Below are 25477 nucleotides of genomic sequence, written 5' to 3' on the forward strand. Positions count from 1 at the left end.
TGCCTTTTAGTTTTGTTGGTTGTTTCCTTTGCTGTGCAGAAGCTTTTTATCTTCATAAGGTCCCAGTAATTCACTTTTGCTTTTAATTCCCTTGCCTTTGGGGATGTGCCGAGTAAGAGATTGCTACGGCTGAGGTCAGAGAGGTCTTTTCCTGCTTTCTCCTCTAAGGTTTTGATGGTTTCCTGTCTCACATTCAGGTCCTTTATCCATTTTGAGTTTATTTTTGTGAATGGTGTGAGAAAGTGGTCTAGTTTCAGCCTTCTGCATGTTGCTGTCCAGTTCTCCCAGCACCATTTGTTAAAGAGACTGTCTTTTTTCCATTGGATGTTCTTTCCTGCTTTGTCAAAGATGAGTTGGCCATACGTTTGTGGGTCTAGTTCTGGGGTTTCTATTCTATTCCATTGGTCTATGTGTCTGTTTTTATGCCAATACCATGCTGTCTTGATGATGACAGCTTTGTAGTAGAGGCTAAATTCTGGGATTGTGATGCCTCCTGCTTTGGTCTTCTTCTTCAAAATTACTTTGGCTATTCGGGGCCTTTTGTGGTTCCATATGAATTTTAGGATTGCTTGTTCTAGTTTCGAGAAGAATGCTGGTGCAATTTTGATTGGGATTGCATTGAATGTGTAGATAGCTTTGGGTAGTATTGACATTTTGACAATATTTATTCTTCCAATCCATGAGCATGGAATGTCTTTCCATTTCTTTATGTCTTCTTCAATTACCTGCATAAGCTTTCTATAGTTTTCAGCATACAGATCTTTTACATCTTTGGTTAGATTTATTCCTAGGTATTTTATGCTTCTTGGTGCAATTGTGAATGGGATCAGTTTCTTCATTTGTCTTTCTGTTGCTTCATTGTTAGTGTATAAGAATGCAACTGATTTCTGCACATTGATTTTGTATCCTGCAACTTTGCTGAATTCATGGATCAGTTCTAGCAGACTTTTGGTGGAGTCTATCGGATTTTCCATGTATAATATCATGTCATCTGCAAAAAGCGAAAGCTTGACTTCATCTTTGCCAATTTTGATGCCTTTGATTTCCTTTTGTTGTCTGATTGCTGATGCTAGAACTTCCAGCACTATATTGAACAACAGCGGTGACAGTGGGCATCCCTGTCGTGTTCCTGATCTCAGGGAAAAAGCTCTCAGTTTTTCCCCGTTGAGGATGATGTTAGCTGTGGGCTTTTCATAAATGGCCTTTATGATCTTTAAGTATGTTCCTTCTATCCCGACTTTCTCAAGGGTTTTTATTAAGAAAGGGTGCTGGATTTTGTCAAAGGCCTTTTCTGCATCGATTGGCAGGATCATATGGTTCTTCTCTTTTTTTTTGTTAATGTGATGTATCACGTTGATCGATTTGCGAATGTTGAACCAGCCCTGCATCCCAGGAATGAATCCCACTTGATCATGGTGAATAATTCTTTTTATATGCTGTTGAATTCGATTTGCTAGTATCTTATTAAGAATTTTTGCATCCATATTCATCAGGGATATTGGCCTGTAGTTCTCTTTTTTTACTGGGTCTCTGTCTGGTTTAGGAATCAAAGTAATACTGGCTTCATAGAATGAGTCTGGAAGTTTTCCTTCCCTTTCTATTTCTTGGAATAGCTTGAGAAGGATAGGTATTATCTCTGCTTTAAATGTCTGGTAGAACTCCCCTGGGAAGCCATCTGGTCCTGGACTCTTATTTGTTGGGAGATTTTTGATAACCGATTCAATTTCTTCGCTGGTTATGGGTCTGTTCAAGCTTTCTATTTCCTCCTGATTGAGTTTTGGAAGAGTGTGGGTGTTTAGAAATTTGTCCATTTCTTCCAGGTTGTCCAATTTGCTGGCATATAATTTTTCATAGTATTCCCTGATAATTGTTTGTATCTCTGAGGGATTGGTTGTAATCATTCCATTTTCATTCATGATTTTATCTATTTGGGTCATCTCCCTTTTCTTTTTGAGAAGCCTGGCTAGAGGTTTGTCAATTTTGTTTATTTTTTCAAAAAACCAACTCTTGGTTTCGTTGATCTGCTCTACAGTTTTTTTAGATTCTATATTGTTTATTTCTGCTCTGATCTTTATTATTTCTCTTCTTCTGCTGGGTTTAGGCTGCCTTTGCTGTTCTGCTTCTATTTCCTTTAGGTGTGCTGTTAGGTTTTGTATTTGGGATTTTTCTTGTTTCTTGAGATAGGCCTGGATTGCAATGTATTTTCCTCTCAGGACTGCCTTCACTGCATCCCAAAGCGTTTGGATTGTTGTATTTTCATTTTCGTTTGTTTCCATATATATTTTAATTTCTTCTCTAATTGCCTGGTTGACCCACTCATTCGTTAGTAGGGTGTTCTTTAACCTCCATGCTTTTGGAGGTTTTCCAGACTTTTTCCTGTGGTTGATTTTAAGCTTCATAGCATTGTGGTCTGAAAGTATGCATGGTATAATTTCAATTCTTGTAAACTTATGAAGGGCTGTTTTGTGACCCAGTATATGATCTATCTTGGAGAATGTTCCATGTGCACTCGAGAAGAAAGTATATTCTGTTGCTTTGGGATGCAGAGTTCTAAATATATCTGTCAAGTCCATCTGATCCAATGTATCATTCAGGGCCCTTGTTTCTTTATTGACTGTGTGTCTAGATGATCTATCCATTTCTGTAAGTGGGGTGTTAAAGTCCCCTGCAATGACCACATTCTTATCAATAAGGTTGCTTATGTTTATGAGTAATTGTTTTATATATCTGGGGGCTCGGGTATTTGGCGCATAGACATTTATAATAGTTAGCTCTTCCTGGTGGATAGACCCTGTGATTATTATATAATGCCCTTCTTCATCTCTTGTTACAGCCTTTAATTTAAAGTCTAGTTTGTCTGATATAAGTATGGCTACTCCAGCTTTCTTTTGGCTTCCAGGAGCATGATAAATAGTTCTCCATCCCCTCACTCTCAATCTAAAGGTGTCCTCAGATCTAAGATGAGTCTCTTGTAGACAGCAAATAGATGGGTCTTGTTTTTTTATCCATTCTGATACCCTATGTCTTTTAGTTGGCGCATTTAATCCATTTACATTCAGTGTTATTATAGAAAGATATGGGTTTAGAGTCATTGTGATGTCTGTATGTTTTATGTTTGTAGTGATGTCTCTGGTACTTTGTCTCACAGGATCCCCCTTAGGATCTCTTGTAGGGCTGGTTTCGTGGTGACAAATTCCTTCAGTTTTTGTTTGTTTGGGAAGACCTTTATCTCTCCTTCTATTCTAAATGACAGACTTGCTGGATAAAGGATTCTCGGCTGCATATTTTTTCTGTTTAGCACACTGTAGATATCGTGCCAAGCCTTTCTGGCCTGCCAAGTTTCAAAGGAGAGATCAGTCACGAGTCTTATAGGTCTCCCTTTATATGTGAGGGCACGTTTATCCCTTGCTGCTTTCAGAATTTTCTCTTTATCCTTGTATTTTGCCAGTTTCACTATGATATGTCGTGCAGAGGATCGATTCAAGTTACGTCTGAAGGGAGTTCTCTGTGCCTCTTGGATTTCAATGCCTTTTTCCTTCCCCAGTTCAGGGAAGTTCTCAGCTATAATTTGTTCAAGTACCCCTTCAGCACCTTTCCCTCTCTCTTCCTCCTCTGGGATACCAATTATGCGTATATTATTTTTTTTTAGTGTATCACTTAGTTCTCTAATTTTCCCCTCATACTCCTGGATTTTTTTATCTCTCTTTCTTTCAGCTTCCTCTTTCTCCATAACTTTATCTTCTAGTTCACCTATTCTCTCCTCTGCCTCTTCAAGCCGAGCCATTGTGGTTTCCATTTTGTTTTGCATTTCGTTTAAAGCGTTTTTCAACTCCTCGTGACTGTTCCTTAGTCCCTCGATCTTTATGGCAAGAGATTCTCTGCTGTCCTGTATACTGTTTTCAAGCCCAGCGATTAATTTTATGACTATTATTCTAAATTCACTTTCTGTTATATTATTTAAATCCTTTTTGATCAGTTCATTAGCTGTTGTTATTTCCTGGAGATTCTTCTGAGGGGAATTCTTCCGTTTGGTCATTTTGGAGAGTCCCTGGCGTGGTGAGGACCTGCAGTGCACTTCCCTTGTGCTGTGGTGTATAACTGGAGTTAGTGGGCGGGGCCGCAGTCCGACCCGATGTCTGCCCCCAGCCCACTGCTGGGGCCACAGTCAGACTGGTGTGTGCCTTCTCTTCCCCTCTCCTAGGGGCGGGATTCACTGTGGGGTGGCGTGTCCCGTCTGGGCTACTTGCACACTGCCAGGCTTGTGTTGCTGGGGATCTGGCGTATTAGCTGGGGTGGGTAGGCAAGGTGCACGGGGGGTGGAGGGGCAGGCTTAGCTCGCTTCTCCTTAGGTGATCCACTTCAGGAGGAGCCCTGTGGCAGCGGGAGGGAGTCAGATCCGCTGCCGGAGGTTTGGCTCCGCAGAAGCACAGAGTTGGGTGTTTGCGCGGAGCGAGCAAGTTCCCTGGCAGGAACTGGTTCCCTTTGGGATTTTGGCTGGGGGATGGGCGGGGGAGATGGCGCTGGCGCCTTTGTTCCCCGCCAAGCTGAGCTCTGCCGTCGGGGGGCTCAGCAGCTCTCCCTCCCTTTGTCCTCCAGCCTTCCCGCTTTCCGCGCAGAGCTGTTAACTTATGACCTCCCAGACGCTAAGTCGCGCTTGCTGTCGGAACACAGTCTGTCCGGCCCCTCCGCTTTTGCCAGCCCGACTCGGGGGCTCTGCTTGGCCGGCGAGCCGCCCCTCCGCCCCGGCTCCCTCCCGCCAGTCCGTGGAGCGAGCACCGCCTCGCCGCCCTTCCTACCCTCTTCCGTGGGCCTCTCGTCTGCGCTTGACTCCGGAGACTCCCTTCTGCTAATCCTCTGGCGGTTTTCTGGGTTCTTTAGGCAGGTGTAGGTGGAATCTCCAGATTACTGTGCTTTGAGAATACAGGTAACTAACCTCTCTAAAAATATCAAATTAAAGGCAAATTGTTGAAATTTTAGAATCACTACTCATATAAGAGCTGAAACATCATTTTGTAGAAGTTTTTTTTTTAATAAATCCAGTTCTTGGGGTGCCTGGGTGGCTGAGTTGGTTAAGCGACCGACTTTGGCTCAGGTCATGATCTCGCAGTTTGTGAGTTCAAGCCCCGCGTCGGGCTCTGTGCTGTCAGCTCGGAGCCTGGAGCCTACTTTAGATTCCATGTCTCCCCCTCTCTCAACCCCTCCCCTGCTCACACTCTGTGTCTCTCTGTCTCTCAATAATAAATAAACGTTAAATTTTTTTTTTTAATCCAGGTCTTCACACATTAAATATGAACATAATTTCTATTTTAAGAAGGAAATCCTGGACTGTATGTGTTCCATGAATATGAGCAATCACTTAGATCCTATACTGACTGTGCTTCTCCTTTAACCTTCCAAAAATGTTACTATGTTTTATGCCCTCTAGATTACATTATATGCATTAGAAATTTTTAACCATTTTTTAAAATTTTTCAGTTATTTTTTTTACATTTATTTATTTTTTTTAATTTTTTTTAACGTTTATTTATTTTTGAGACAGAGAGAGACAAAGCATGAACGGAGGAGGGTCAGAGAGAGGGAGACACAGAATCTGAAACAGGCTCCAGGCTCTGAGCTGTCAGCACAGAGCCCGATGCGGGGCCCGAACTCACAGACCTTGAGATCATGACCTGGGCCGAAGCCGGCTGCTCAACTGACTGAGCCACCCAGGCGCCCCTACATTTATTTATTTTTGAGAGAAGGAGAAAGAGCATGAGCAGGGGAGGGGCAGAGAGAGAAGGAGACACAGAATCTGAGGCAGGCTTCAGGCTCCAAGCTGTCAGCACAGAGCCCCACACAGGGCTCAAACCCACGAACCATGAGATCATTACCTAAGCCAAAGTGGGATGCCACCCATGCACCCCGATATTTTTAACAATTTTGAGAAATAAATATGAAAGCAGCATTAATGTTTTGAAATAAGAGAATATAATCAACAAAAAATAAAAAATGAATAGAATTGAGAAATAAGATATACTGAAAAAGTTTAAAGTCAGAATTCTATTTTTCTGAGTTGCCAATTACTAAGCCAAAGGCTTGTATAAATGCTGAGTCATTTTTATATGTTATATTGAAATAAAAAACTCTTAGCTTGCCAGATATACCCTTGTTGATAACTTCAAATTAAATAAAAAATATAAAAGTACTATTTAAATTACAAAGTAGCTATACAAATAATAAGAAGCAAAATGCCTCCTTCACCTCCAGAATACTATAGTTTGCAAAATACACTTACACATTATTTTATTTGGGGCATGGATATGTTCATTAGACTCAAATGTCATTTTAGTTATCTTTAAATAATATATTATTAATAAAATTAAAAGATTGTTATGAGAACTTATTATTAATTAGACCATTCACAAGAAAGGTTAATAGTATATTTTAGATCTGCTCCATGATATTTTTTAAGTTTATTTATTTATTTTGAGAGAGAGAGAGCCAGGAAGGGGCAGAGAGACAGGGAGGGAAAATCCCAAGCAGGCTCCACACTGTCAGCACAGAGCCCAACATGGGGCTTGAACTCATGAACACCAAGATCATGACCCGAGCCAAAACCAAGAACAGGAAGCTCAACCTACTAAGCCTCTCAGGTGCCCCTGCTCCATGATATTTTTGTCTTCAAAGGTAATAAAACAGCAGAATAGACTTTAAGGTATTTCCTATGGAATGGCCTGGTATGGAAAGACAGATTACCACATAATATGTAATATATATTTCCATTTGGAAAATACAACTATATGTAAAGATATGAAAAGCACAAAAAGGATACTTGACAGGTGTTTCCTTTTAACATAACCATTAAAATATTTAACAATAATTTGTAGACAATAAGGTCATAAATTACTTTTTAACCTTTCTTGGTCAGAGATTTCCTTATTTGACAAATCTATTACATTAAGTGTATATTAATTATTTAATGATAAAAATTTTCCATTCGTATTTCTTCTATATATGGAGTCTAGCAATTAAGAACACAGGCTTTGGAATCAGACACATCTGGGTCAGAATCTGGGAACCATTATTTACTCACCATATAAACTAGAAACAGAAATTAACCTTTCTAAATCTCAATTTATTTATCTGTGGCAATAGTACCAACCTCACTTGTTTGTATATTTGGTTGTTTATTTAATTACTGGGAGTTAAATAAGGTAATATAAACTATTTTACAACAATTCTTGGTATAAATTGAAAACTTAATGAGAGTTGACAATTTTTGGATTGTGGTACTAATAGTATTAAACTACTTCTTTCTTCACTTGACTATGTTACACTGATTCAGATTTCACTGGGTTGAAATCATTCTTAGGTATTAGGTTTTAGAAAGGATATGTAAATGCTAATTCTTCTTTTTGCCCTTTCTCTTAAATTATAGTTTGGCTGGCTTTAAAACTTGTAAATCCTAGATCTTTCCCTTTGAGTTCCAGAAAGACTGATCAAATGCCTTCTAACATTTACTTTGGGGAAGAGAATTCTGATCCCAATTTGATTATTCCTTTGTAAGCAAACTGAATATGTCTGTTTTGTCTTAACTGTTAACCTTGATTTCTTCATTAATATTCCCCAATTTGAGATGATCACTTTTCACAAAGATGTGATTCTTTCATTACCTGAATTTTTTTCTCTTTTCTTTGTTATTATCTTCCTTTGTTCTGCTCTCTTCAGATGTATATACATTAAATGTAACATCCTGAATTATGTCTCCATGCTTTTCTCTTTCATAATTTATAATCTGATCACTATATCTTTTTCTGATTAAATATTCTAAAAGGCTATGAACAGAATTTTCAAGTAATAACAATCTTTTATAATCTTCATTGATATCAGTCACATGAAATTCTTCTATCATCTTTTACAATGCTATACCTATTCCATTTTAGTAACTTTGTGATATTCTTTATTTACTTATAGAACTATAATAGTCCTAAAACATTACCTTTTATTTATCCAGACAGAATGTTATTTCACATTTCCTCATCATACCTTATCAAATGCTAGCTCCCCAAAAATGCTATCAAAACACTCTGAAGATGAAGCAAATCTGAGGGGAAAGTCTACCTTGACAGTCTATAGCATCTCAGAGTAGACAGAGAAAGGCAGGATGTTTATGAAATTTGGAGATTTGGTTTAAGGTGTGTCTTTGGATGAGGGGATGGGGGCTTGATTCGGTAAATTTGTGACGTAAGAATTTAAAATTGGAGGACACAGAAGATAAGATTTCAGTGTGAATGTATTAACTACTTATTCTATTGAAACAAATTACTGTAGTTAATGGTTTAAAACAATATAAATTTCCTCTCTTACAGTTCTGGAGACCAGAAATCCAGAATCAGTTTCACTAGGCAAAAATAAAGGTGTCTGTAGAGCTGGTTCCTCTGAAGGCTATATGGAAGAAATGATTTCTTGCCTTTTCTAGCCTCTAGAAGCTTCCCACATTCCTTGGGCCATGTCTCTTTCCTTCATTTTCAAAGCTAGCAATATAGCATCTTGTTTTCATCATCATGTTGCCCTTCTTCTTATCATCAAATCCCTCTTTACCTCCCACTTATAAGGACATTTAGGATGGTATTTATGGCCTACCTAGGTATTCTCTCCATCTCAATATCTTTAACTAAATTACACCCTCAAAGTCCCTTTTGCCAAAAAAGGTTAACATGCACAGACTCCAGGGAGTAGGAATTGGCTATCTTGAGCAAGTACTTACTCTTAAAGAGTAAGTAGTCATTCAATGCTATCAATTTTATTCTATTTAGCTTAACTTTAATAGTCTTCTATTACATATTATTAAGATAAACTTAATACCATCTGTTATTAAGATAAGTTATTTTCCATCATATCTTCCCAAGAAATTGTTTCATAAAAGAGTATAGTCATGTTATTAAAGACACTTTCAGATCTTAATTATAAGAGGCAGTGTGGGTGAATTCAATTCTCCTCTCTCTCTTAAACTCCTTGACATCTATTCACTAAATTGTAAATAAAAACTTCATAGTGACTAAATTAGCAATTGGTTCATTTTTATAAATACTTCTGCATCATTTGAAAAAATAATGTAACCAGGGTTATCTTAATATCATTAGCTGTGTTAGCTGATTGTTTGATTTTATTTTTAATATATATACAATACGTACGTATTTTCTTTGCAAGCGTAGCCCAGATATAAACTGAAGTCATACTGTCCTTTAAGATTCAAATTAAGCCACTAAAAATATTATCTCTGTGACTCTGTCTCCCTAAAGATGCTTGCCTGAGGCTAGAGGAACACAGGAAATAAAAATTAACAGATCTCTTCAAGTTATGTTTCCATTTCTTTTTAGTCTAGCCCATGTATGCCACTTCTTCTCTATGGTTATCATGGACACGACCCTGATTCATTCACTCTTTCAAAATACCATCAACAAAAAAGTCATCCCAACCAAACTTCATGGGGGGGGGGGGGTGGTTCATGGTAAACAGGAAGGGTTTATATTGGGGTTCTGCAAATACCTTGAGGTTAAATATTAGACACTGTTCTTAAATGTCTTTTGGTGATCCAGACAATGGGACTGTATTTTTGGCTTTTTCGTATTCTCTCGATCCCTCCTTCTAACACAGACAGACAGACAGACACACACACGCACACACACACACATACACAATCTTTCTTTTTCTCTTAGAACTGACTTAAGAGTAAGAGCTTATTCTTTTAGAGTTTTGTTTTTACCTGCAAGATCCTTTTCAAATAGAAATTTCTTTCGCAAAAATGAAAAAAGGCCTCAATAATACATGCTATTTTATTTTACATCAATTACAGCTATAATGGAAAGGGCACTAGCCATGAAGTTAAATTTGGATTTGAGTGTTGGCTTCATGACACACTATCTGTGTGGCTTTAAACAACTTACTCAGCCTCATAGTCACATCATCTGTGAAATAAGATTAGTATTATCGGTCTCATAAGACTGCTGAGGTGATTACCAAGGAAGTGAAAGTGAAAATACATAGAGCATAGCTTGCTATATGAATAATGAATTTTAAAAACTACTGGGTAAACTAAAGATGTCACTGTGGCACATGTATTTTTGTACTTTGTAAACATTCCAAGAGCCCATTTTCTACCTAAGGCACTAGCATAAAAGCTTTGAAAAGCAAGAAAAAAAATGTACCTGTCCTCCAGAGGTTTAAAATTTAGAGGAAAAGACAAATGCAAAAACTGTAAGGCCATGTATAATAGAGACGTAAATGATAAATAATAACTGATACAATCTGAAAAGACTTCACACAAGAGGCAGAATTTGAAGTGAGTCTAGTGTTGGGGCACCTGGGTGGGTCAGTCAGTTGAGCGCCGGACTTTAGCTCAGGTTGTGATCTCATGGTTCGTGGGTTCAAGCCCCACATTGCACTCTGCGCTGACAGCTCAGATCTTGGAGCCTGCTTCAGATTTTGTCTTCCTCCCTCTCTCTCTGCCCCTCCCCCACTCACACTCTCTCTCTCTTTCACACAAAAATAAACATTAAAAATTTTTTTAATTAAAAAATAAATTAAAATAAATTAAAAAAATAAAGTGAGTTTAGTGTTTGAGTGGGATACAACCCCTGTAGATGGAACAAGTGGAGAACGAATTTTGTGTTTTTAAGTCTCTAAGTATATAGTCAATGAGTGATGAACAGTCTACTGACAAGAATGAATGATACCTAAAGACTAAGACTAGAGGTTAAGTCACTTGGAGATTTTGCACAAATTCACTTATTCCAGCTTTCGTTCCCTACATCTCTCCCTCTGAGTACATTTGTAGTATCCCTCCAAGCCAGTTATATTAACCTAGTAAAAGGTTAGTAACCATTTATTTTCACAAGAAGTGGAGGTGAGATGTTTACCACTGCCTTCTCTATCATCAGAACAATAGAGCAAAAAAAGAATTAGTGTCTTCAGATACCTACAAATAAAAGAAATTAAAATAAAATAAAATAAAATAAAATAAAATAAAATAAAGTAAAATAAAATAAACACCTTTCTGTGACTAAGCTACCAGATAAGATATATCTGAGAGTAACTGTAAATTAACAAAAGGAAATATTTTTACATTTCATATGTTTATTATTATAGAGGAAATTTTATTGATTTGCAACTATAAAATATTCTAAACACTAAGAAAAGATCCCATTATGGTATGATGGTGGTTTTAGAGATTTGTTTCATTCCTTCTATAGAATGACTACAGACCAGTGCTCAGTAAGACAAATATCTAGAAGTTGGGATAGGTTTAAGCCAAACCCATCCACATTTTTTAATCCATGCTTTTTGTGACCTATGAGCTAAGTGAAGTTCTGTTTATTGATACATAGGGTAATGAAACACTATATGCAATTTACTATCACATTTTTATTTTTTAACTTAATTTTAGTAATTGCCTCCAGATTCACTAATTTCACAGTGTATTTTTTCAACAAGGGAAAAAAGGGAATTATCCAGCTGTATTAGTTTCATCTCATTAGTCCTGCCTATGGCTAATTAGAAACATCAAATCCATCATTAACTGATAAATATTCAAATAGCTCTAAAAGCAATACTGAAATGGTAGTCCCCAAAATGATACTTGAACAATTGGAGTCATAGTGTGTTCTCCAAAATAACTTTTTTTAAAAATGCGCCAGACTATTAAATAATAAATGCATGTTTTAGTCTTCCAGTTTTTAGCAGGAATAAATCACATCACTCTACGTTTCTTATAATCTTTGTCTTACGAGCTAAGTACTAAGCTTCTTGTGAACAAGGGACTCACCTATGTGTATAGCTCTGCCATTGTATAAGGTTGGGCACTGTTGTAAAGCTGTACAAGAAAAGGGAAAATGCACATTTAGCCTTATTAGCATAGGACATTAAACAACAGAGCTTTCAAAAAGATCCTATAAAAACACAAGTTCCTCTATTTCAGATGAAATAATTATGTAGAATATCATCTGATGATCGGTCTCACTGTGGTCCCAGCCGTGTGTTCTATTTTGGGGAAGAAGCTATTGTAACCCTGCAGGTTCTTCTTATTCACTTTGATTTATGCTGTGCTCTTATCTCCTGAAAAATCCTTTAGACCAATCTGAGGGTAAAGTGATTGTAATGTGATTGCTGTCTTGAAGCAGGAGGGATTGCACGATATTACAAGTATTCTGTCTATTCTAATAAGTCATACTAACTAATGGGGAGTTATTGCCTAAATTATTCAGAATCCTTCTAGTTTTTCACTCAAAGAAAGATGTTAAGCTTATAGATTATATTCTTTACTATAGAGAATTTCTCCCTCAAAACCATTTCATGATGTGGAAGGAGGTTTTCAGAGATTTGCTTAAAAATTTTTTTAAAATATGAGGTGAGAAGAAAATAATTCTGAAGATATTGTTGAAATGTGTAATGATACCTTTATGTCATATTCTATTATTTATTTGGAAAAAGAGATAACATCAAGAAATAAAAATGATTATTCATAGTTTTTTGTATTCTATTTCATACCATTAGTTCTAAACTATCTGGCTAATACAGAATATTTGTGCAAATGATCAATGATAATAAAAACTCTACTAGTTGAAAGCATTTAGTATCTATAATGCTTGTTTTTCTATTTCACTATAAGTAGCTTTATTTTTATCTAATATTTTCCTTAGAACCATTATATACAATAATATAAATGTATGGTAAGATATATATTTCTCTATGATGTGTAGGACTCTCTCTCATAGGTCTTATGTTCTCTTAGCTCCAAGAATTTAATACTATTTGTAATTGTGATGAGGAAATTAGCCTAGAAATAATATGAAATAGCAAAACAGGAATAATGTTAACTCATAAAACTATCCCAGGAAATGAGGTAGAGCCTTCTGAAAAAAAACATGAGACTTCCAAGCAACACATTTCCACTTGTTGAAATCTAATTAAACATGAGATTATTGCCTCAAAACTTCTTCAGGAAAACTTCCCTTAAACTCTCTTATTTTATGCTAGACTATTTCTTTCCTCCAAATTCTACAGTATTTTATTAGATTTTTGTGATATAAGTTTTCATCTGCCTTAAATCAGTTATGTGTATGCATTTAATTTACAGTAGTAAAATTAATGATAGTACATAGCACAATCTATTACACATACTGTTTATTTCCATTTTCTGATTAAATCAAATAATTGAATAAATTGACAGGGGATATGATAACCTATTATATGTAACCCATATGTAAAGGTAAAATAAATTAGTGTTTAGGGTGCCTTAAATTATGCACTAAATATCTGCATAAAAATAAGAAATTATTTCAAGTGTGACCACAAAATAATTTATCTAATTATTCAATACAAGACCTACAATATTTAAATCCTATAAGACTACAATAAGTAAGAGCTACATTTATGTATATCTTCATATATATTTCGTCAAGCTAATTGTCTCATTCTATATTATGATAATATTAAAGTTAATTCCAAACTTTGACTAAAAATACATTAGTGATGTACTAAGTACTTAGAGTTAAAAGTTGAGAACGTTTCCTATACTACTGTACTAAATTCCAAGTTTAAGTCTTTTAGGATAGTAAAGATCACATTCTTGTATTCTAGAGTGCACGCTAAAAATATTTTTATTTCCCCTATAATCTCAATTTTTCTCCTTGAATTTTTTTTATACAGATTCATTCTCTTTTAGTTACTCAACTTATTTATCCTCCATTTTCAGCTTCCACTAATAAGACCCAGTCTCCAAAGTCCATGTCAATTGCAGTCTCTTTGGATCAGTGACATCTTCACCTTGTTTCCAAGCCTCCTAATCTCATTAGAAATATAAGGATAATAAAAGAAGGGAGAGGGTGTTTCTGAATGAGATAAGGTGATTAGGAAATAATTACCTTTTTATTGCATTGCCTACTAAGTAATTTAACTGGGAATTTGCACATAAACTTTAAGCCCAGTCATAACATTACATAGTGTAGAACTCAATTCCAGCTGTGAATTTTAAACACTAAAAGTCAGCACTTAGAACTAATGTGAACATGTCATATTTAACCAAACTTCAAGCCAATTTGGTGAAATCAAAATTCTTACAATCTATTGAAAACTCTGCAAAGGCTAAATCAGCAATGCTGTCAAATCATATACAGCGTATACCTCTAATAAAATACCACCACACAATCTATGTCTTTGGGGAGTTCAAGTCTTGAAGGACCAGGAGGACACATAAGCCAGAGTCTGTGTGGAGGGTGTACACATGAGACTGCGTTAAATACTCTGATTATGTAACGTAAAGTCTGAAGCCTTCCCTAGACTTTAAATTTGTAACATCTTATGTTGTCAACATCTTTTCTCCATATGAGCCTACACAGCAACGCATTATTTTTTTTCACCCAGACTCACCCAGATAACTCCTCCTTTTCCCCAGTCTGAAAAAAAATTCCATGTACAATACCTTTTAACAAATATTAATGAAAAAATTGTGAATAGCAGGGAGAAATCACAGAAAGTAATTCTACCTCACTATCCATTCTTGTTATTTATCACATCTCTTCCCAAATTGTTTCCTGGAAATCCAAATATTCTTCCTTTATTCATAAGGACAGTTCAATCTCCAAATTTGCACAACTACTCACATTAAGGTTCATTCTCAACAAAACAAAGGAAGATTTATTATTCTTAGAAACTTGGTACAGTTAGAAATGAATATGTTTGGCTGATACATCACTGGTGCTCTAACAGGATATACTACAATTCTGGCCTAGGAAAATTGTAGACACCAGGGAAAGAGCAGACAGTTCTACTGGAAGCATCAGGAAGGGTTCCCTGTGAGAGGTGACACTGGAGCTAAAGCCTAAAAGTTAAATCTTGAATAGATGTTTACAAAAATCATAAGATGAATCAGAGATGAATGTGTATGTTGCAAGGAGAAGGGGAATATTCCCAATTTATGGAACAGAACAAATAAGATACAGCTGTCTCTTTTGGCTGGAGTGTGTGGCTATATGCCATGGTATGGGAGTTGAGAGGTTCGGGAGAGAGAAAATAAGACATAAACCCACAAAGACAGTAAAGGACGAGGTCATGAAGAACACTGTTCACTCTGTTAGAACATCTGAACTAAACCTCACAAGTCATCTACTCTCAGTCACAGGAATGAGTTGCACCATGCACTGAAAATAATAAATACTGCCATTAATGCTAATAATCCAAAGTATGGATCCTTTGCTTACAATTTCCATTACTTACAATTCATGTTTTGCTCTCTAATATGAGATTTTCACTCAACAGTACAATATACTCTGTTGAGCAGGCAAAAATAAAATGTCAATAAGGCCAGCATCCTGGTATGTGTTCATAACCCTAGATGTTCCCAGGGATGTTTCTTTTATGTGAAAATCATCCATTCTGTGCACCACAGTAGAAAACAAATATTGAGAAGCATTGCTTTGAGTATTAAGAATCTTAGGTATGGAGGGGCGCCTTGGTGGCTTAGTCGTTTCAGCATCTGGCACTTGGTTTTCGCTCAGGTCATGATCTCACAGTTTGTGGGTTCAAGCCCTGTGTCAGGCTCTGCTTGGGTATTTCTCTTTCTTTCTCTCTCTCTCTCTCTCTCTCTCTCTCTCTCTCTCCCCCAAATTAATAAATAAACTTTAAAAAAAGAAGAATTTTTAGTCATGGACAAATGATGTGTTTGATCTTTTTAGAAGGATCACCCTGGCAGTGAAGGCAAATTGGACCTACTTAGCAGCATATTGAAATAAAACCAAAAGAAAGTGGTAAAGTCTTGTACTAAAGCAGTAGTGACAGAAATTTTAAAAAGGAGAATCACATGAATAATGTTGTAAGGATGGGGCTGACAGGACTGGACTGAAGGGCACAATAGTTGTGGGAGGGCGAGAGAGGGGAACAATGCTTGTCAACCCACCTTTCAGTGTTGTGTTTAAAGCCACTGAAACCCCATCAGAAAACTCTTGTCAGATAGAAGTCAGAGATTAGGTGGCTGAATACCTTCAGGAGAGTTTAATGCATTTGGGCCTGAGCCAAGGACCAATGCCCCAAAGATGAATAAATGTCTGGTTCAAGGGAAGTGCTCTATGGAAAGGGAATCCCAAGATTTCTGTAGATTTTCTCTTAGAGTTCTAAAAATCCTAAAGTAATGGGGAACCTGGGTGGCTCCATTGGTTAAGTATCAGACTTTAGCTCAGGTCATGATTTCACAGTTTGTGAGTTTGAGACCCGCATCAGGCTCTGTGCTAACAGCTCCGAGTCTGGAGCCTGCTTTGGATTCTGTATCTCCCTCTCTCTCTACCCTTTCTAGCTCACTCTCTGTCTCTCTCTCTCTCTCAAAAATAAATTTAAAATATTTATTAAAAATTTTTTCAACACTAAATTAACTGGAGATACTGTCATCTCCACTACACCAAAACCAAGGTATTTTGATGATGCTGAACTATTCACTGAAACCTATATTCTAACAAGCATCCAGTCCATGAAATCGTCAACATGCACGGCTAATATTTCAGCCTAAAAGTCTTAAGGCATTCAGATTCTCAATATGAGTATAACTCAAAAGACACATGAGAAAAAGGATTAAACTGTAGGTAGCTTATGAGTGCTGACTTTGGAGGGATATGGTTTTACGGACCCTGGCCCTTGGGGTAGCTGTGAATAAGTGAAATATGATATACTTATTGATGTGCCTATTGATCTGAGATGATGCAAATAATTTTATCAACCTCATGAGCAAAATATATGTGTTTTTTCTCAGTTTTTATTCAGTTCCAGGAAATAATTTAAAAATTTTTCTGTCAGTTAAAGAAATCTATTCATTATTTACTCAGAGGAGATTCTAGAGCTAACTTTAAATCTACAAATTACTCATGCTCTTCTGCTTAGTGAGTTTATGAGGCAGTTTATTCTGTTTTTTAAAAAGGGAGTATTTTGTATTCCTCTGTCAAAACCTAAATTCACAAATGACTAGAAGCAAAGATTATATTTTGATTACCTTGTGGTAAGAATTTAAATGGAAATGACAGGCATTAGAATTTATTTTGCCTTAGACAAGTGATACTATTTCTAAATCTGTCAATTTTCAAAGCAAGATAAATAAGATAATTTTACCGTATGCACATTTTTCATGTCACATCTGAAAGTGTCCGATTTTTTGAAATTCCCAATTTGCTCTAACACGAGTATAAAATAGAACATCACTTTAAGAGGTATATATGCTCAAAACACCCCAAACAACAGCCTCTGACCATTCCAAAAGACTAAATACTATTACTGCATTCAGTTAAAATACATCTCAACAATTAGTAAGTTAAATCACATTCAGCTAACCAAGCAATCTGTATTAAGAACATGCTGTTTATCTGTGTTCAGGAGTGCATTATATCTCAACTGGGTTTCTAAATTACCTACCTCTGCTACCTACCTCACTTCTTTTTGTGTCATCCTTTTACTCTCATGCTTAAAAATCTTTATGCCCCTCCCCCGCTCGTGTGTGTGTGTGTGTGTGTGTGTGTGTGTGCGTGCGCGTGCGCGCGCCCTCTCTCAAAAATAAACATTAAAAAAAAACATTTAAAAATAAAAATCTTTAGATGTCCCTTTTCAGTGACTGTGAAGCTGGGAAGATTCTGGCCTGACAGAGGACGTAGGGTCACCTTCTGCTCCTCCCCTTTGACCTTCCCTCAAAACTGCTCAATAAAATCGTTTGACAGGCACCTGGGTGGCTCAGTTGGTTAAGCCTCTGACTTCGCTCAGGTCATGATCTCACAGTTCATGAGTTCCAGCCCCATGTCGGGCTCTGTGCTGACAGCAGCTTCGTGCCTGCTTCAGATTCTATGTCTCTCCCCTCTCTCTCTGCCTCTCTTGTGCTCATTCTCTTCCTCTCTCTCTCTCTCAAAAATCAATAAATATTTAAATTATAAAAAAGATTTGATCCCCTCCCCCAAAAAAAGACTTTAGATGTCCCTTAGTAATCCTGCCTTTGCCACTCCTCGCCTCTATCCTCTGTTTCTCACATGAATCAGTTTTCAAGACTTACTGTGCTCCCTCTTCCCAGATCACTTACTTGCTCATACATGTGGTTGGAAAAATTTTTTGCCCTAGCAAACTAGGAACATCTCCCTCTCCTACACCTCTTCTCCAGGGTAATTCTTATTTGTCTGTCTCCTTTATTTGTCTCTGTTCAATTTTCCTAATACAAAACAATAAATATGATAAATATAATGACTAAAAGAATCTGCTTAATTCATATATGGTCTGTATTTGTAAAAAAATAAAAAAGTTTTATTATATTAATTGTGTATAAAGCCAGGTCATTCAGCCAAATATTTTATTTTTTAAGAAATCATTTAACTTAAGTAACATCACCAGTAGATGAGAATATTTTAAAAAGAGATCTCACTACATAGAAAATCATGACATAGAATTAATATGCCTTCTGTGGTCAAGGGACATAAAATATAATTAGAAGGATAAGAAATGAAGACAAAGAATAAATACTTAGGGCAATATGTTATAAAACGATGTGTACTCCATACGACACAGTGAAATTCCCCATTTTAAGAATAGATAGCAAATAGGAAAACATAAAGTGCAGATTTTAAATAAAAATGCAGTAAATGCTAGGGAGTTAGTAAAAGAAATGGTCAGCATAAATTTCATCAGAGAGACTGATATTGTGTATTAAGGAATGTATAGAATACGGTTGAGCACAGATTTTGGGGAAAATATCCAAAGGAAAGATCAAATTACCTTAAAATAGATGAGTATCTACCTATAGTTATATCATAGTCATTTGAAAAAGTTTTATGGCCCCAAACCATTAATCAATCTTTTTTGTTTCAAATTATTTAATTCAGGGAAGACAATTAAAAACTTATAATTGACTGTTTCAATAGACTTAACTGGTCAGTTTAGTTCAAATGATCATTAAAAGATTGGTGATTGCCAGGGGCTGGCAGGGGTATGTGTCAGGGGGGTGCAGAGTGTGGAATTGGGAGATGTTGGTCAAAGAGTCCAAGCTTCCAGTTTCTATAAGGAGAAAAAGTCTGGGGTCTAACATAGAGCCTGGTGATTTTAGTTAACAATATTAGATCATATACTTGAAAGTTGTTAAGAGTAGCTCTTAAATGTTCCTATCAGAATGAAAATGAAACTGTGAGGTGATAAATGTGTTAATCAGCCTTACTGTGGCAATCATTTTGCATTATATACATATATCAAAACATCATGTTATACAGCTTAAACTTACACAATGTTATATATCAATTACAGCTTAATAAAACTGGAAAAATACTATCATTAAAAGACAAAATCAGGGGGCACCTGGGTGTCTCAGTCAGTTAAGACTCCCAACTCTTCATTTCAGTTCAGGTCATGATCTCACAGTTCGTGAGTTCGAGCCCTGCATCAGGCGCCCCACTGACAGTGTGGAGCCTGCTTGGGACTCTCAGTCTCTCCCTCTCTTTCTGTCCCTTCCTCACTCTCACTAAATAAATAAATAAATAAATAAATGACAAAACTAGTATACAATGACAAAGTAAGTAAAAGGAACATTAAGTGTGTGCCTTATATGGAATAATATTGCTCACTTCAGCTTAATTAAAACATAATAATTGGCATAAAAAGAAATATAATGGGGGTGCCTGGGTGGTTCAGTCAGTTGAGTGTCCTACTTTTGATTTTAACTCAGGTCATGATCTCACAGCTCATGGGTTTGAGTCATGCATCAGGCTCCGTACTGAGTCTGCTTTGGCTTCTCTCTCTGTCATCTCTCTCTCTGCCCCCTCCACACCGTGCATTCTCTCTCTCTCTCAAAATAAGTAAATAAATTTTTAAAATAGTAAATAAATAAATAAATAAATAAATAAAATGTTCTACTATGCACTCTGTCTCAAAATAAATAAACTTTAAAAATAAATTAAAAAATGTTCTGCTATGATATATAAATGGGCATAAATGACAAATACATACTAGAAAAATTGTGCTTTGTGAATTACTAAGCTTTTACAATTTTCCTTTACTTCGTGTTGAATTTTTTTCCAGAAGAGTTTTAGCATATTAACAATGCCAGCTGACAAGAAAATAATGAGTTTAAATGGCAAACAATATGAGAACCATAAAGAAAAAAGAAGAAAGTAATTTTTACATTATATTGCAAAAGTATGTTGCACTATTAATCTGTACAAGGATTAACACAAGAAAAAATACCTCTTTCACCTACAGATTGTGTCTGATAAGTCATTATAAACATTTACAACTTCCTTTACCTATAAATTTTAGAGTTTTTTTTTTCTTCCCTATAAAGGTATATGCTTTTATTTTATAGCACTTATTTTATAGCACTCCAATAGAAATTCTGAAAGATCCTAGTCTAGCCAGTAATGAGATGTTTTGTAGTGAAAATTTGCATATTCTGTGCTTAAAATTGCCTAGATTAACTTACCCCATTTAAGAATATGTCTTATTGTTTTCAAATACATTTTGTCTTTTATACTTTAAAACAGCCCATTAGCTAATAGCAGACAGCAAAATTAAGGTCTCCAAGGCAAAAAAAAAAAAAAAAATGGTATTGTCCACACAAGACTTATCCAAACAAATCTTCCAACTCCTAAAATAGGGGAAATACAGTATCTCTTTTCCATGCCTCAAAAAAACACTTTATTTTCCCAATGGGGGAAAAAAACTGAGAAAGAACTACGTGGACAAAAAAGGCAATGACAAATAGCAGAAAACAATTTTCACATTCAATAGATGGCTGTTCTCTCAAAAGTTTAAAGCTTTCATTTTTCTAGGATAACAAGATTCAAAAAAAAAAAATGCTTCAGGTGAGGAGAACTCAACCTAGGAATTTACATTAGAATCTGCTATTTAAACTGCATTTAATAAGTAAATGAAGAATCAAAGTCTATCTTCTTAATAGAGACCAATGGAACAGGTTAGTGGATAAAGGAGGTAACATTCATATTGTCTCCTAATAAATAGCTCCCAGAATTGAGGATTGGCTCAAGAGAAATTAGTCTCTGGATCATTTCCACTGAACTTGAATATCAGAAGCAAACTGCATGCACTTTAGCAATGTAAGATGCATACCATATTTTCATTTTAATTATGTACATCTGCCATATATGTAATTAAGAAGGATGTCTTCCTAACATGGCTGTACTTATGAAAATATGGCCATAGCACAATTGATTCCCAGTCTCCTTCAAATAGACAGCCTCATGATCATTAATATTAGTCAAATGAAATCCAAACAGAATTTAAATTTTAGTTTTAATTCAAATGAACAATGCTCTTAGCCCCCCAAAATCTTTTCATAAATATTTTGGTATTTGTATATGTATATTTCTTGGACTAGAAATGATGGTGCAGTCTTCTCATTAATTAATTTTCTACTGTTAGAAAATGGGCACTAGAAAACTTCATCTTCATCTAAGATATTATTCTTGCAGAAGAGCTTGGTGAAAGCTTGAGTTCTCAAGGCCTAGTAGACCCATTTGCTAGGGGAAGGCTTTTTCTCCCGATGTTTCTGGCCACACTGACAACAAACGGAGGGGAGGGGCGGAGTTCCCATTCTTAATAAATTTTGATTGACAATTCTTTTGTGCTGAGTATGATGTTACAGTGCCTAGTCCTGGCTGGCTCTGTCTGAAATAATAGACTGTGTATTCAAAGCCCAACACAAATGTTCTGCCATTTTATTATTAGCAAGAGAGAGAATTTAAATGGAATGTCAGTCACGTTTTTATGTTTTCCTCTGCAGCTGCAAGTTTCAGCTAAAAAATCTCTGCCCTATCTATATCACCTAGATTTTTATGAATCCCATAATCCAAATTCAAATATTTCTGTTTTCTCTAACATGATTTTAAGGTCCCTGATGCATAAAAAACCTATGGTGGCAAGTGCCACTTCTATTTCATATGAATGTCATGAATCCCCCCCAATAGAGTTCTCTCTTCAGTTTCTCTAAAACAGCCATCAACTCCTGAGAAAATGTTTACTGTTTATTACAAAGATTTATATTTATTTGGCTTTCACATTTTCTACTATTGGTTCTAGTGTCTCAATTTCCTAGATGAATGATAGATGTCAATATAATAAGGCCAGTGGATTAAAAAACAACAACCAAATTTGCTCCATGCAATTAATATACAATTAACACATCTGTCTAATAGATGTATGTGTATGTCTTAGAGTAATTTAAATATATGGAATGTATTTTTATTTCCATTTATCTGCAAAAAGAACTGTTGAAATCTTTCTGGTAAAACAGTGCAATCTCTTTTTCATTCACCCTTCCCACCAGGTGCAAGGAACCATCTTCCCAGCTCCCAATTTCAACCCCATAATGGACGCCCAAATGCTAGAGGGAGCACTCCAAGGATTTGGTAAGCCAGATCATTTCTATCATCTTTTACTGTAATTTTTTCATTTTACCTTGCTTTAATATTATAATATGGGTGTAAATAGCTGATGTCTAGTGGAAGGCAAATGTGGATTAAAACAAAAAGCTGGGCAATGAACTAGAATAAGAAGAAAAATAATAGAAAAGGACAATAATGGATAAATTAATTTGTGCTCTCAATTACAAATCTGATCTTCACATGTTGTTACCTTAAATCCTTAAATGTCTCACCACTAACTACTAAATGAAACCCCAAACCAAAAAACCTTAATCTGGGGAAAAACATCTTTCTTTGCCTTTGTTTGTTTTCTAGCCTTTTTTTTTTTTTTTTTGCTACTTCCATTTCCAGCTAAATCAGACTTTCTGCTATTCCCCAAATTGGATCTGCTTTTCCACATCTCTATAAACTAGTCCAATAATCCCCTGCCCGTAATGCTTTTTTCTTCTCCTGTTATTTTGTATCCAAATTCTATTCAAGATCCTCTTCAAATAGTTCCTCCTCTTTGAATTGTTCTTTGGGGACTCCAGACCCAACAAACCATGCCAACCTCTGGGGCACCCTCTCCTGCATTCCTATGTCACTGATCTCACTTTCTTTCTTTTTTTTTTTAATTTTTTAATGTTTAATTATCACAGAGAGAGAGAGAGAGAGAGGTATGAGCAGAGGAGGGGCAGAGAGAGAGGGGGACAGAATCCAAAGCAGGCTCCAGGCTCTAAACTGTCAGCATAGAGCCCAAGGCGGGGGTCCAACCCATGAACTGTGAGATCATGACCTGAGCCAAAGTCAGATGCTTAAGGGACAGAGCCATCCAGTCACCCCCAATCTCATTTTCATTGTGTTTGTCCTTTTGTGTCACTACTGACTTCAGAGAGTTCCCAGAGCATAGAGTTTGGCATGCGGATTCTTAATTGGATATTCAATGAATTGAATCTAGAGTTTAGAAAAGGAATATAGAGATAAGGGAGGAAAACTGTTGAGTTATTTTTAGAAAGATTTAATTTTTAAGAAACGAAATGGAGGGGTGCCTGGGTGGCTCAGTCGGTTAAGCGTCCGACTTCGGCTCAGGTCACGATCTCGCGGTCCGCGGGTTCGAGCCCCGCATCGGGCTCTGGGCTGATGGCTCAGAGCCTGGAGCCTGCTTCCGATTCTGTGTCTCCCTCTCTCTCTGCCCCTCCCCCATTCATGCTCTGTCTCTCTCTGTCTCAAAAATAAATAAAAACATTTTTAAAAAATTAAAAAAAAAAAAGAAATGAAATGGAGCTGTTAAACATCCATATATTTTCCTTAACTAAAACCTGTTTTAAGACTTCAGGTGAGCATGAAGATAAATATCGAAATGTTTGCACAGAACATGCAAAGCCTTTCATAAGAAATTAAGCTCTTAACTTTAAAGATAAGGTCGCCTTTAAGAGAACTATGCTGTGTGTGTGTGTGTGTGTGTGTGTGTGTGTGTGTGTGTATGTGTGTACATGCACAGGAACACATGCATGCATGCTCATTTTTGTGTTTTATTCACTAGCAGAATCTCAGAGGAAAACAATAAAGGACTTTAAATATGCTCTCTAAAGTTGACTTTAGGAGTTTGCAAGCTTTCATGCCTTTTAAAATATCAGTCATCATAGAAAAAATACAGAGACAAGTTAACAAAAAGTTATAGATTAACTTGGTCTACAGGAGAGTAATTTTTGCTTTAAAACTATAGATCAATCTATTCACTGAAAAAATTTTTCTTTGCTCCAATTTCAATTTTCCTGTCATAGCAACTGGAGGGTCAGAATATGGATTCATTTTGACCATTGTAATTTTTTGCTTGTCAGTGTTTTAGACTGAAGAATTTCAGGAGGTTTTGGTTTTGATTGCATACTGTCCACTCTGGCATGCCAGAGCAAGAACACAGATCAAAATGCTTTAAAGATCTATCCATCCTGATGACTCTGAACCATGAGATCATGACCTGAGCCAAAGTTGGACACTTAACTGATTGAGCCACTATGGTGCCCCACAACTTAAGACAATTTTTGTTAATACTTCTCCTTTTCATTTGCTTTAGAGTATTTTTTTTTTTGCTTTCTTGTTTTTCTAAATAAAACACAGCAGCCAGAAACTAGAAGCTTCTGAAGAGCAAAAGAAACAACAGCATGGAAAAGCAAACTACAGAAAGGGAGAAAAGATTTGCAAATCATATACTTGACAAGGGATTAATATCAATTACAGAAGAATTTCATACAACTCAATAGCAAAAAACAAATAATTCTATTAAAAATGGGCAAAGAACCTGAATAAACACTTTCCCAAAGAAGACATATAAATGGCCCATAAGTACATGAAAGGTGCTCAACATCACTAATCATCAGGTAAATGCAAATAAAAACTATGATGAAATATCACTTCACACCTGTTAGGATGACTACTATCAAAAAGACAAGTAGTGTGGAGAAAAGGGAATTTCCACTGGTAGGAATGTAAACTGGTATAGCCACAATGGAAAACAGTATAGAGGTTCCTCAAAAAAGTAAACACAGAACTTCCATATGACCTAGCAATCCTACTTCTGGGTGTTTAAAGGAAATGAAGTAACTCTCTCATAAAGATATCTGCACCCCCATATTCACTGTAGTATTTTCATAATAGCCAAAACATGAAAGCCACTTAAGTGTCCATCAACAGATGAATGGATAAAGAAAACGGGATTCTCATTCTCTCTCGCTCTCTCTCTCTACACACACACACACACACACACACAGTGGAATATTATTCAGCCATAAAAAGAAGAAAATCTTGCTATTTGAGAAAACATGGATAAATCCTGAGGGCATTATGCTAAGCAAATGAATCAGAAAGACAAATACTGTATGATATAACTTATATGCAGAATTTAAAACAGCGGAACTCATGAAAACAACCAGGGGCTGAGGGGTGGGGAAATGGGGAGTTACTGGTCAAGCTTTCAATTATTAGAGGAATAAATTCTGGGAATCTAATATACAGCATTGTGATTACAGTTAAGAATACTGTGTTGTTTGTTGTGATGGTGAGAACATTTAATATTAACTCTC

At 36.2% G+C, this 25477-nt stretch overlaps 1 protein-coding gene across 1 annotated transcript in view; it reads left to right on the forward strand.

The window, feature by feature from the left end:
- The window catches only part of ANXA10 (annexin A10), a 127839-nt gene that overhangs the window by 44287 nt on the left and 58075 nt on the right, over positions 1-25477 (forward strand). The window contains exon 2 of the mRNA XM_049630067.1: positions 22322-22403. Coding sequence (XP_049486024.1) covers positions 22322-22403 — 82 coding nt within the window. The remainder of the gene's footprint in view (positions 1-22321; positions 22404-25477) is intronic.

This window comes from Panthera uncia, chromosome B1 (genome assembly GCF_023721935.1).
Source record: "Panthera uncia isolate 11264 chromosome B1, Puncia_PCG_1.0, whole genome shotgun sequence".
Lineage (NCBI taxonomy): Eukaryota > Metazoa > Chordata > Mammalia > Carnivora > Felidae > Panthera > Panthera uncia.